The 14137-nt window shown below is 37.8% G+C and overlaps 1 protein-coding gene across 6 annotated transcripts in view; it reads left to right on the top strand.

Moving 5' to 3' along the window:
* Nucleotides 1-14137, top strand: part of DNAI7 (dynein axonemal intermediate chain 7) — a 93280-nt gene that overhangs the window by 67002 nt on the left and 12141 nt on the right. For all 6 annotated transcript variants that reach the window (XM_058443304.1, XM_058443301.1, XM_032159848.2 and 3 more), the window contains 2 exons: nt 12468-12543; nt 13829-13989. In XM_058443304.1, the coding sequence (XP_058299287.1) occupies nt 12468-12543; nt 13829-13989 (237 nt within the window). The remainder of the gene's footprint in view (nt 1-12467; nt 12544-13828; nt 13990-14137) is intronic.

Below are 14137 nucleotides of genomic sequence, written 5' to 3'. Positions count from 1 at the left end.
CCAGCCAGGAGGTGGCGCTTTCAAGAGGGCATCAGCTGCGGTAGTGTGGGAGGATACAAGCTTGCCCTAAGGTAACCTGGATAAGTATTCAGGTTTCTCAGGTGATGGATGGGGCCATAGAGCTCCCAAGAGATTATGTCTTTTGCCTTTGGCTGTCAGGGTAGGCAAAGAAAGACCATCAGGTGGAGGCAGGTATAGGCATGTCTGGGCTCTGACTCTCCTTGGGCAGGGGTTGCTATGGCTGCTTTGGGGGATGGGGGTATGCTTCTCAGGCCAGTGGAATTATGCTCCCAGGGGGATTATGGCTGCCTCTGCTGTGTCATACAGGCTGCCAGAGAGGTGAGGGAAAGACAGCAGTGATGGGCCTCACCCAGCTCCTACACATCCATCAAGGCCAGTCTCGCTCCCACCATGCACCACCAACAGCACTGAGTTTATATCCCGGCAACCAATGAGTAGGGCTGAGATCTTGCCCCAGGCTACAAGTCTCCCTGCTAAGAAAGCAAACAGGGCTTTTGCTGCCCTGCCCTCTCCGCCACCCTCTGTGGCGTCTGTACTTGTATCTGTACTTCCCATTTCCCACCGCCCCCCATCCCCTGTTCCTGGATCCTGCCCAGGAAAATTTGTGCTTGGTGGAAGTTATTGCAAAGTTCAGCTAGAAGTTTCCTTCTTCCTGTGGTCCTTCCCCAATTCCACTGGCAGCTCTCCCCAAGGACCCTGTGAGATAAAGTCAGAAATGGCTTCCCTGGAGACCAGGAGCGCCTACAGGGCTCTTCCACTGCTTCTTCTACTTTTATATTTCATTCGGCTTTCTAAATCCATTTCAGTTCTAGGTAAGGTTAAATCCTTCTCCCATGATGTGGATTTTCAGGTTCCCCAGTGAGGATGTGTGTTTGGAGGCGGATTATCCCCCCTCACACTTTGGACACTCACAGTATTTTGGCTGTCTCATGGAGTTTGCAGTGGCAAGTGCTTCTTTCAGAGTCTGAATTATTTCAGTTTTCCTGGTGTGTTCCTGCAGTAGTTCTTGGAGCAAAAGTTCATAACGTGAGTCTCCATACCCTATTCTGTCTGTCCAAGTGGGAGCTTCAAGTTAGCCCTGCCTTGTATCTGCCATTTTTCCTGCAAGTCTGGCAATACTTTCATATTAAATATATAAGCATATGAATCCACTACAATACTGACTGAATAATGAATTTATATCTTCTTCTCAATATTTGTCATCAATTACTGTAGACAGCTAGTGGGCCTGGAAGTACTGAGCTAAGCTTTTCTTAGTTTGAATGGCCCTTACCAATGAGTTTTAACTTCATCCAGTTTTTGTTATTATTTAATGTTACATTGAACCATTTTAGGTTATAATGATGAATAAATATATGCAAATGATGATGTTGAAAGTGCCACAAAAGTACACCAAGGAGGCCGGGTGCGGTGGCTCATGCCTGTAATCCCCAGCACTTTGGGAGGCTGAGGCAGGTGGGTCACCTGAGGTCAGGAGTTTGAGATCAGCCTGGCCAACATGGTGAAACCCTGTCTCTATTAAAAATACAAAAATTAGCTGGGCATGGTGGCATGTGCCTGTAGTCCCAACTGCTCAGGAGGCTGAGGCACGAGAATCACTTGAACCTGGGAGGCAGAGGTTGCAGTGAGCCGCGATCGCGCCACTGCACTCTAGCCTGGGCGACAGAGTGAGACTGTCTCAAAAAAAAAAAAAAAAAAAAAGTACGCCAAGGAAAACCATTATAATGAATGGTAAGATGCACATTTTATCAAATTTGAGGCTATGTTCAAATACATAGTCTAGGCTGGGTGCAGTGGCTCAAGGCCTAAACAAGAGGATCCCTTGGGCTCAGGAGTTCAAGACCAGCCTGAGCAACATAGTGAGACCTCATCTGTACTAAAAATCAAAAAAAGTAGCCGGATGTGGTGGCATGTGCCTATAGTTCAGGTTACCAGGAACCCTGAGGTGAGAGGATTGCCTGAGCCCAGGAGGTCGAGGCTGCAGTGAGCAGTGATCATGCCACTGCACTCAAGCCTAGGCAAGAGAGCGGGACCCTGTCTTAAAAACAAAAATAAAGACAAATACATAGTCCAAGAAACCTCCAGTAAAGATCAGCAGGCAATTAGTGATATGGCAGAAATAATTTTACTTCATAAAAGGCAATGAAAACTTGTCCAAAGTCTGTGAATGGTAAGAATTGTGTGAATGGTAGATACAGGAACCTGGCTGGAGGATTTATATCCATGGGATTTAGAAAGAGACAGGTGATTGCCTGGAAAGTGAGAGTAACATTGACTCAGCACCCTCATTTCCAGGAACATATCTCACCACCACCCAACAGACACATGTGTAGACGCTTATGCTTATGTATCTGTGCTCTATCCTTCTGCTGAAAACCCCACAGCATTCTGAAAATGCTAATATGAATAATGCTGAAGTATGTATGATTTCCACAGAAGCAGAAGAACCCCATAGTATTGGTGAGGTGTGCCAGGGCAGGAGGGGGAAGCCATCTTCCGTGCTGAAGGGGGAAGGGTGGTGGGTGACTGCCTAGAGTGAAGAATCCCCCAACGCAAAACTACTTGTCAGATGGGCCTATACGTTCCACAGATTCTGAACAGTGTAAACCGCCTTTTGTAAGTGTGAGTAGACTGCAGGGAGCAAAACCCACTAGATTTATAAAGACAATCAGCAGCTCAAAAGAGGAAGACAGAGATAATTTGATGGGATTTGTTAGGGGAGAAGAATGGGAGATGATGGATAGAAATAGGAGTGTAATATCTATATAAAAGAAACTCTAGAAGTCGAGAATGGACTGGATGAGTTTGATATAATAATTGGTGCTGGGGCAGTTGACTAAGATTTACAATAAATTTTGATTCTCACTTTACCCTAAAGACTGAAAAAAAAAAAAACAACACAGTTTTAAATATAAAAACAAACTAAACTATTCAAAAATTATAAAAATAATGAAAGTATTTGAAGAGAATATCGGAAACATTTTATTATCTTTACTAAGAAGACCTTTCTTACTTATCAGTGCATCAAAACCAAAAGCGTGAATGAAAAAGAGATTGGATTCAAATATTTGTGTAGCCCCATAAACCTCATTATAAACAAAGCTGAAAGGCAAATAACAGACTAAGAAAAATATTTCAACATACATGACAAAGGGTTATACCCTAATATAAAGAATTTGTACACATCAGTGAGAAGACAATTTCTTAATATAAAATTAAGCAAAGGACATGAGCAGGCAGCTGAGAAAAGAAATACAGCTAGCCAATAAAAATACAAAAATGTACTGAACCAAAGAAGTAATCAAATTAGAAAAAAAACGTCATTTGTTTTCCTATCAGATTGAGCAGGCAGGCGTCTTCACATACTGTTACTAGAAGTGTAAATCTGTACAGTCCTTATTGGGCACCATGTAAACATGCCTATGATTAGTGATTTCACTTATAGTAATTAATTATTAGAAAATAATAGGACACCATAAATAAAAATGATTGTGCCAAGATATTCATTGAAGCTTTTTTATAGCAGCAGAAACAGTCCACAAATTAAAATAATTGTAAAATATCCAAACAACACTACTTTGTTTGGATATTTGGATATTTTATCATTTAAAATGACACAGATTTTACATACTTTTCTATAGAAAGATCCCTAGGCTGTACTGTTAATTTTTTTTTAAAGTTAAAACTCTATTATCAATATGATTCTGTTTTTTTTGAATGCACAGAAAAAAATCTACAGGCCTCTTTACCAAAGAGTGGCTATCTTTTGGTGGTGGGGGAAAGAACGTGAGAAGGATGGGATGGTGGTATATTATCAGTGATTTTTTTTACTCTCTATACTCTGTTGTATTATTTGAATTTTCAATAAATAAGTACTGAACACGCAATACTTTCCTCATAGGAAATGAAACAATTTATTTCCCATTTTGGCTTTAAAGGGGGAAAGTTCATGATAAGCCTCTGTGTTGAGGTGAAATTCCCTTCCTCCCATCACACTAATCCCTGTACCTAACTTCTACTTGTCTTCATTCAACTTACCTTAAATTTTACCTCCAGAGAATCCTCCGTCTACTCAGATTAAATTAGATGTCTCTCCACTATGCTCTTGTCGTTCTGTTTAATTATTATAATTCTTGCCTTAAACACTAAATTATGATCTTGAGGGCGAGAATTTCTTGACAGACTTCATATTTAAGCAGAGAGCATAGAGCTCATGATAAGGGCTCAATGAATGTTTATTGAATGAAGGAAGGAAGAAGTGAATGAATGGATGTTAAGTGATGAAAAGCAGGCCCTGACTTGAGTCTGATTTATTGTGAGCAGCCTTCATAAATTGGGGAATTCAACCACTATCCTCCTCAAAGTTATCCTGCCTTTTGAGAGATACTTAAGATCCTCTTCATTACAGTTGGGTGTGCTGGAGATCACTTCTGCTACCTTTACGGATTCTGCAAGCTGGTCACTGGGGATTCTTGGGACTCTCTCCTCTGCAGTTCTGATCCTCCACCCCTTTAGTGATCCGGCATCGTATGTGGTGATAGGAAGACTCTTGCTGTCACTACTTCAGCCTTAGGAAAGGTGTGCTCCTCCCATTCCAGTTGGAACTCAGTGTGCGTTTGAAGCAATATTTACAGACAGTGTAAAGTTAAGTTTGTATTCCTATATAATCACGGCTACAAGAGAACTAACATAACCCTAAATTTCATTCATAACACAATTTGTGTGTGTGTGACAAAATGTATTCTAAATGTTTTAAACTGCCATGTAAATTCATGATACTCAACTTTTGTGTGTATGTGTATAAATTAGGGACTACATGTAAGATCAGTAGGCAAACTTAACTATGTTTTGGATTTAGAGAAAAAAATTCTCTGTTTTTCCAGCTTTTTTTTTTTTTGGTTGGTGGTAAACTGCTTACCTCACAATTTTAGGTTGGCATATTTTATTATAAATCTTACATTTTTTATATCTTTGTAATGACTTTAGAGACTGATGCAAGGCAAGTATGATATAGTAATGCAGGCAATTATGGCCCACAACATATGAGTTATGTTTGATATGTTAGATAATCACAAATAACAAGCATTTAGTATTTCGGTCATTTAAAAAATTAAATCTCTTACATTAGATGTACACATTGTTTTCCTTTTCATGAGTGCAGCAAGAAGTTTGCCACTAGAGGGCTCTTAATACCACATTTTAGTTCATTTAAATGTGTAATACTAATATTATAGGTATTGGGTAATACTGTCTTCCTAATTACTATATCATGCAAACTTTTTAGAAAAGCCTAATTAAGTGTAGCACATTTGTGAGAAATTTTTTTTCTAATGAGAATTACCTTCAGAACTACATTAGTGATCTAAGGGGCATGCATTATAGTATGTGGGTCTTTGAACTTTTAAAAGTTAAAGTAGTCTCTGGCTTTAAGATAGTTTAAGCAAACATATACAGGATTTAACATAAATATTTTATATATGTAATGTATATGTTATTTGTCAAACATTTACTAAATACCTGCTATTGATAAGGGATTCAACACGATCTTTTTTTTAATGAGCTAACAATCTTGTGGATTAGAAGAGTAAGAGTTACCATATATTCTAATATGTGCAATGAGAGAGATTCTACATGGGGGTTAAGAGATCAAAATAGTCTGGGTGTGGTGGCTCATGCCTATAATCCCAGCACTTTGGGAGGCTGAGGCAGGGGCATCACCTGAGGGCGGGAGTTTGAGACCAGCCTGACCAACATGGAGAAAACCCATCTCTACTAAAAATACAAAATTAGCCAGGTGTGGTGGTGGGTGCCTGTAATCCCAGCCACTCAGGAGGCTGAGGCAGGAGAATCACTTGAACCTGGGAGGCGGAGGTTGCGGTGAGCCGAGATCGCGCCATTGCACTCCAGCCTTGGCAATAAGAGTGAAACTCCATCTCAGAAAAAAAAAAAAAAAAAAAAAAATCAAAATATCAAAATAAACTCAAAATAAAAACAAATGAACAGATTGGAAGTCTTCTCTCATGAGGTAACATGAGCTGAATCTTTTGATGTAGCATGGAGAAGTTTAGATAGGAAAGAAAGGAAGTTATTCTGGTCAGAGGGAAAAGTATGGAGACATGAAATAGCCTTAGTAATTTGGGATGTTTTGTGATCATCATGGATAAATAAAAAATCCATGGGAATAGGTTATATAAAAAACCTAGCATCAGAGCTCCTTAACATTCAACAACCTTTAACCTGCCACAAATGTATGTTTTCAGTGCATTTCCAGGTCATACCCTGGGAGTTGTTCTCATTTCCTTACTCACTTACTGAATATTTATCATATGCCTACCTCTATGTGGTAGGCACCATTCTGGCCCTTAGGGGAGGATGGCCAAAAGACAAATAAGGCTCCTTCTCTCATAATTTATGTACAAATTAGGAGAAATCAACAATAAATAAGAAAAAGTAGAAAATACCATATAGTAATCATTCATGCACCGAATTAAACAGGATTAAACTGGGAGTGACTTTACATTGGGTAGTTAGGGAGGGCCTGTTTGATGGGGTTTTAAATGAGACCCAGATGACAAGAAGGAATCAGCTATAAAATTATGAAGGTAAAAATAGTCTTCAGGCACAATTATTGCAGAAGTCATAAAACAGAAGTGAGAAGGAAGGCCAGTGACTGATGTATGATGGGCAAGAAGCAAAGTAGTATGTAATAAAGTTGGGAAGGGAGGCAGAAGCCAGATAAAGTCAGGCTTTGCAAGCCAGAGTGAGAATTTAGGCTTTTATTGTAAATGCAGTGGGGAGCCATTAGAGGGTGGTAAGTAGGAAGGAGTGTGACATGATGTGATGTAAGGCCCTGAAAGGTTATTCCGGCTACTATATAGAGAACAAATTGTGAGGGGCCAGAATAAAAGCACAGTATCTAGTTAAATAGTACTGGCAAGTAATAAGAAGTCATGGTGGTTTGGACAGAGGTTGCAGTAAGAGTTATAGAAAGATGAATATGTTTGGGAGATGTTTTGGAGGTAAAATATATCTTACTGAGTTTTTATTTTGAGAAATGAGGCATATGGTGGTACAGTTTACCGAGATGAACAAGAATAGACTGAAACAGTTGAGAGTGGCTATGAAACAAAGAGTTCTGTTTGGGTCATGGTAAGTTTGGGGGATGCAAGTGGAAATGACAGGTAGGCAAATGTGAACCTGGAGTTCAGAGGAAAGTCAGACACAGTTGCCATGTACATGTTCGTGTGCAGGTTATGTTCTGAACTTCTGGAGTCAAGGAGTACAATGTGTGTGACCTACAGAGCATCACTAGCTTATATTTGGGGACCATTGGTCTATAGATAGTATTTAAAGCCACTGGAATGAATGAGACCAGCAGACTCAGGATAATTATTCTTAATGCTGTATTTTCAAAATTCATTTTCAATTCCTTATCAAGAATCAGTTCCAACAATTTATTTTGAGTTATAGTAAAATTTAAATTATCTTTTGATGAAAAAGTATATTTCAGATCAATGAATTTCTTTTGCATAGATCTTCTGTTGATGGATAATAAAATTCAAGACATTCTATCAAACTTGTAAAGTATTCAGTGCTGACATTTTGCAGATATTATCAAGATCATTTACTTCATTAATAATTGTTGGCATCAGTTTCATATATTCTCTTCCAATACTTTAATGGTTTTTGTAGCTTTTGATTGGTTTAGTTTTGTTTTTACATTTAAATCTTATATCCATCTGGAATTTATTTTAGTGTAAAGTGAGAAGAATGAATCTAAATTTATTTTATTGCAAATCTTAGCCAGCTGTCTCAAAACACATACCATATAAACGTAGGCTTTTTCCATTGATCTGAAATGCCATATGCTAAATTTTCAAGTGGATCCTATGATCTATTTCTGGAATCTGTATTCTGTTTTTGTTAATCCACCTATTAATGATAGGTTACGTTTTTATATCAAATTCAAATTGCACATATACTAAGGAATTTCTATGTTATAATATCTGTGCATTTATCAAGTTGCAACGAAAATTATTTGCTGGTGTCCCATGACATTCTTTCATGTTATAAGCCAGTTCTTATATACACTGAGCCAAGATATCATTGAAAAGTTATACTTTAGCTACGTCCTCTGATTCTTATTGTGTCAACATTTCCAAGCAAACATCTTTTAGAAATTGTTATTTACTCTAAATCTATTATGTCTGTAAATTTAATACAACTGAAGTAAAAATTCCGGTTGTCAGTTTTTGAGACTTGACAAAATACTATTAAAGTTTACTTAGAAGAAAAAAATACTTGGAAAACACCCAATTTTGTAAAAGAATTATGATGAAAGAGGACCTTCATTACCAGATATAAAACATGATGAAAATAGGAATAAAGAAGTATTTTTTCGGCTTCATTGCTAACAAACACAAGGAGTTTATTATTATTATTATATATAAAGCTTATACATTATACCTGTATTGTCAGCAAATGAGATTTGAAGTTTTTGTGCGGGAGCACATTCTGATGATACTGTTGCAATTACAGGAATACATTCTGACTAGTTATCAAAATTAAGGAGCTTGTGCTAGAATGTAAGTTGACTCACTGCATCCTTCTAGAAGTCTAACTTCAAAAAAGAGTCAATTGAGCTAAAGAGTAGTACAATTTTTTTTTAAATTGACTTATGTAAAGGCAATGTGTTATATGCAAGAATATCCTCTTTCTGATATGGTAATGTAGAAACTGATAAATTCCTGTTGTTGCATGCTGAGGTGAAGTACTCGTGTTTATCAAGGGAAAAGTTCTGTTGAGAAAGTCTGAATTCCTAGTGTTCCTGCAAGATAAGAAGCCAGTTTGGTCTAAACTCTTTGAAGAGTTCTCAACTTTTTGAAGATATAAATTAGACTGACTTACCTATTGATCTGATATCTTTGGTATTTTTATTGATCACAATCCTCCCTGAAAGAAATAAATGCAGCTTGGTTTTTAAAGGTAAATAATGCCAAAGGCCACCTGGCTATCCCACGGGCACCTCAAATTCAACGTTTCACAATCAAATTCATTACTTTTCCCCCAAACCTGTCCTTCCTCCTCCTTTTCTTTTTTCGGTGCTAATTTTTATCACTCTCTACCTTAATTACCTAAATCCAACACCTGAACATCAGCTGTAGCCTCTCCCTTGCTTTACTTTTATATCCAGTCCCTCTTCAAGTTAGGTTGCTTTTAATTCCTTTTCATCTCTCCTGTAAGCTCTTTCTAGTGGCCCTGGTTGCTTCTGCCTTGGGTAGGTCCTGATCTTGTCTACACTGGACTTCTAGCACTTCACTGAGCAGCCCATTCATCAGGTGGCTGCCAGAATACTCTTTCTAAATGCAAATTTCTTCACATTAGGTTCCTACTGAAGGCCTTTTATGAGCTCTCCTTTACCCATAGGAGAAATTCTAAAGTCTTTAGAGTGGCATTCAAAGCTCTCCACAATCTGGCCCCTGCACCTCTCCAGCCTCAGATCTTTACACCCTCCTAGCATGCCTCACTCCAGCTATACCTGACCACTTGGAGTGCTTGGAACCCTGTTTTGCTTCATGCCTTTCACTTTCACTCACATTAGAATTCTCTCCCACCCTTTTTGGGGGAGGATCTATTAATATTTATCTTTCAATATTTAGTTCAACAAACCTGGAAGCATCAGGTTACCTGACCTCAAAGTATACTATGGGGCTACAATAACCAAAACAGCATGGTACTGGTACAAAAACAGGCACATAGCCCAATGGAACAGATAAGAGAGACCAGAAATAAGGCCACACATCTGCAAACATCTCATCTTCAACAAAGCTGACAAAAACAAACAATGGGGAAAAGACTCCCTATTCAATAAAAATGGTTCTGGGATAACTGGCTAGCCATATGCAGAAGATTGAAACTGTACCCCTTTCTTATACTGTTTACAAAAATCAACTCAATGTGGATGAAAGACTTAAATGTAAAACCCAAAATTATAAAAACCCTGGAAGACAACCCAGGCAGTACAATCCTGGACATAGATTTCATGAAAAAGACATCAAACGCAATTGCAACAAAAGCAAAAATTGATTAAGTGGCATCTAATTAAACTTGAGTTTATGCACAGCAAAAGAAACTATCAACAAAGTAAACAAACAGCCTGCAGAATGGTAGAAAATATTTGCAAACTGCATCTGGCAAAGGTCCAATATCCAGCATCTATAAGGAACTTAAATTTACAAGAGAAAAACAACCCTATTAAAAAGTGGGCAAAGGACATGAATAGACACTTTTCAAAAGAAGACATACGTGTGGCCTAGAAGCATATGAAAAGAAGCCCAGTATCACTGGTCATTAGAGAAATGTAAATCAAAGCCACAATGAGATACCATCTCACACTAGTCAGAATGGCTACTACTAAAAAGTCAAAAAAGTTGCTGGTGAGGTTGCGGAGAGTAGGGAACACTTATACACTGTTGGTGGGAGTGTAAATTAGTTCAACCATTGTGGAAAGCAATATGGTGATTCCTCAAAGAGCTAAAAGCAGAATTACTATTTTACCCAGCAATCCCATTACTGGGTATATACTCAGAGGAATATAAATCATTCTACCATAAAGTCACATGAACGTGAATGTTCATTGTAGCACTCTTCACAATAGCAAAGACATGGAATCAACCTAAATGCCCATCAGTGACAGATTGGATAAAGAAAATGTACATATACACCGTGGAATACTATGCAGCCATAAGAAAGAATGAGATCATGTCTTTTGCAGGAACATGGATGGAGCTGAAGGCTATTATCCTTAGCAAACTAATGCAGGAACATAAAACCAAATGCCACATGTTCTCACTTGCAAGTGGGAGCTAAATGATAAGAACTCATGAACACAAAGAAGAGAACAGCAGGCACTGGGGCCTACTTAGGAGTAGAGAGTGGGAGGAGAGCAAGGAGCAGAAAAATAACTATTGGGTACTAGGCTTCATACCTAGGTGGTGAGATAATCTGTACAACAAACCCCTGTGACCTGAGTTTGCCTATACAACAAGCCTCCACTTGTACCCTCGAACCTGAAATAAAAGTTAAAAAAAATTTAGTTCAAACTTACTACCTTTAGGTAAGAGAGGTATTGCCTGTCTTCACCCACCCATTTTCCCACAGAATTAACTCTTCTTCCTTGTACTCCTATTGTGGATCCCTTACTTTATACTACAACACTCACGAAAATATACCCATTTGTTTACTTGCTTCCCTAATAGACTGGAAGTTCCTTATGTCAGGGATCTTGTTTTTTATTGCCAATGTCTAGCAATGCCACTACTATTTAGAAGCTCTGTAATTTTTTTTGAATGAATAAATAAGGGAGAAGGTTCAGAGGCATGATGGAGAGGGTTTGCAGAGAATGCAACAGTGTTAAAGCTGGTCAGGAGGAAGACACATAGGGCAATATGGTGATGAGAGATGGGAAAGGCTAGTTTACTAACGGGGACTTGTCTGTGTATGATGGTTAAGAGTCATGGGAATAACTAGCTTTAAATTTCTGACTAGAACTCTGGTATAAGGTTATTCTGTTGCTGCAGAAGTACAGGTACTACCTGAAGTCAAATGAAGTTTGCTGGATGTCATTCAATTTGCAAGTATTAGCACGCGCGCACACACACACACACACACACACACGATTTTTATACTAGCAACACTGCATTTATCTAGTGCTTTACATTACCCAAAGTTCTTTTATTTCCATTATCTCATTTGACCCTTAAAACAGTTATCTCCCTCGGCTTCAGTTTCCTTATTTCTTCGGATTGTTTGCAAGATGTGTTATATGTCTGATACACAGTTAAATACCAAATATGTTACACAGTTAAATACCAAATATGTTACCATTACATCAGGAATTTGAGGCTCATAATAGTTAAATGACTTGCTCAAGGTCAGAAAGGTAAGTTAGTGGCAGATTTAGACATAAAGTCTAGATTATTTTGACTGCACTAGAGTACAGTGGGATACTATCTTCTACATTCCTTGAGCCGCAGCATCTTTCATTTCCTTGAGAGACTTACCCAAAAGCAGGCTTTGGGATGACTCTACCAGAGCTGATTATCAGATTTAAGCAAAATCTACCTCCTGGATAAACCAAAATGCAAATATAAATAATATTTTTTATAGCTTGCATTGCTTCCTAATCTCCATCTTTTACACTTGAGGATTTTCAGCAGAGAATCTGAGCAGGGTAGCCTCTTGCCCTTGTGAAGTTTTGTAGATACTTTAATTGCTTTTTAAAATACTGCTTTTGAGACCAGTTTTATGGTAGAGCAAGTATCAGTTTGGGGTTTTCGGCCTAGAATTAAAGTACCAGGCCTCTGAAGTGAGGACTGGAACACAAAGACAATGACTGTATATGTAGACACTGACAATCACACCCATATGTCTGTGGTTTTTTATAGAGTTCTGCTGAGGAAGAATCTGAAGCCATAAAATGTGAACGAGAGATGAAAGTATTAAGTGAAACTGTTTTAGCAGGTATTCTAAATTACATTTTAAGAATTTAACTTTATTGAGATTTTCTTCTTACAGAAGAAATACAGGATCATTGTTAAAAAAAATTCAGACATTGCAAAAATATATTTAAAGTGAAAATTCTTCATAGTCCCTTTTCTGAGATAACAGTGTTAACAGATTTCTTTGCTCAATTTATCCCTGTCTCTCTTAATTTCTCATAAAACTATGGGATTATATTGTACAAATGTTTTTGTTGAGAATTACTTTTTTCCCACCTAACAATGTGTTACATACATGGAACACAATATATATTTCATATAAATGAATATTCAACATTATTCTAAGAATACATTGGTAACCTCACTTTTTAAAGTAGTTGTATAATTCCATCCAATAATGGAACACTATTTAAATCCCCGTTGATAGGTTGTTTCTAATTTTGTATTACTATGATGTTGTAATGAACTTTCACAAGTACACACACACAACTGAAAATCTCACAACACTTCTGGGTATTCACAAGTGTTTGCATTCAGTCTTGTCCTGGCAAATAGCAGTTGGATATAGTTTAGAAATGTCAAGGCAATAGTGATGTCTAATTTGTCGATCTTTTAGTTTGAGATTTATATACATCTTTTCTGTTAACTTTATTCTTCTTTCCCCATAACTTCTAGGAATCTATTTTCTATATATTTCTTAGCATATTTTTTCATAACAGGCCTTAAACTTCACTTTTTCTTTCTTCTTCTTTTTCTTTTTTTTTTTTTTTTTTTTGAGATGAGATCTTGCTCTGTGGCCCAGTAGTGGTGCGGATTATGGCTCACTGCAGCCTCAACTGCCCAGGCTCCAGTAATTCTCCTGCCTCAGCCTGCTGAGTAGCTGGGACCACAGGCAGGCACCACCAGGCTAGCTAATTTTTAAATTATTTATAGAGATGGGGTCTTGCTATGTTGCCCAGACTCGTCTTAACTCCTAGGCTCGAGCGATTCTCCCACCTCAGCCTCGCAAAGTGCTGGGCATGAATCACTGCCCCCGGCCTGTTTTCATTTTAATAATAACACATGCTTATTGTATGGTTTCGTAGATGAAATAAAAATTATGTCCTCCCCTACACCCCACCATTACCCATGCCTATTTCCACTTCCAAGGTCAGCTCTATGAATCATTTTGAGTTAACCACTTTTTGAAAAGTTTTAGTAGCTAGTTAAATAGAAACTTCCTTTACCAGTGTGAGAATTTTTAAATTTCTTTCCTAGAACATACTAAACTGTAATCTATTTGAAAATGTTAATCTGATTAATTTTAGCACAGTTGTTGCTGGTAGAGAATTCTTCTGAAAAGCCAGATTTCTTTGAAGACAATGTGGTGGATTTATGCCAGTTCACAACTCTGGGTGGAGTGTACCACTTGGATATTTTGGAGCTTCCTCCACAGTATAAACCAGTGAAGGGATGGATGATTGTGGAAGTAGGTTGATTCTTGAATCAAAACTTATAAGTAAAATAATTGCTCATGCTTTTACTTTATTTCATATTATCTAACATCTAATAAGCTTTAACCCTATCAAACAAACACAAAGGAAAAAATGTAATTTTAAACTGTCTTAAATGTATTG

The sequence above is a fragment of the Hylobates moloch genome, unplaced genomic scaffold (assembly GCF_009828535.3).
Source record: "Hylobates moloch isolate HMO894 unplaced genomic scaffold, HMol_V3 SCAFFOLD_8, whole genome shotgun sequence".
Classification (NCBI taxonomy): domain Eukaryota; kingdom Metazoa; phylum Chordata; class Mammalia; order Primates; family Hylobatidae; genus Hylobates; species Hylobates moloch.
Note: the sequence above shows the minus strand (reverse complement) of the source record. Positions and strands in the feature narration are given on the sequence as shown.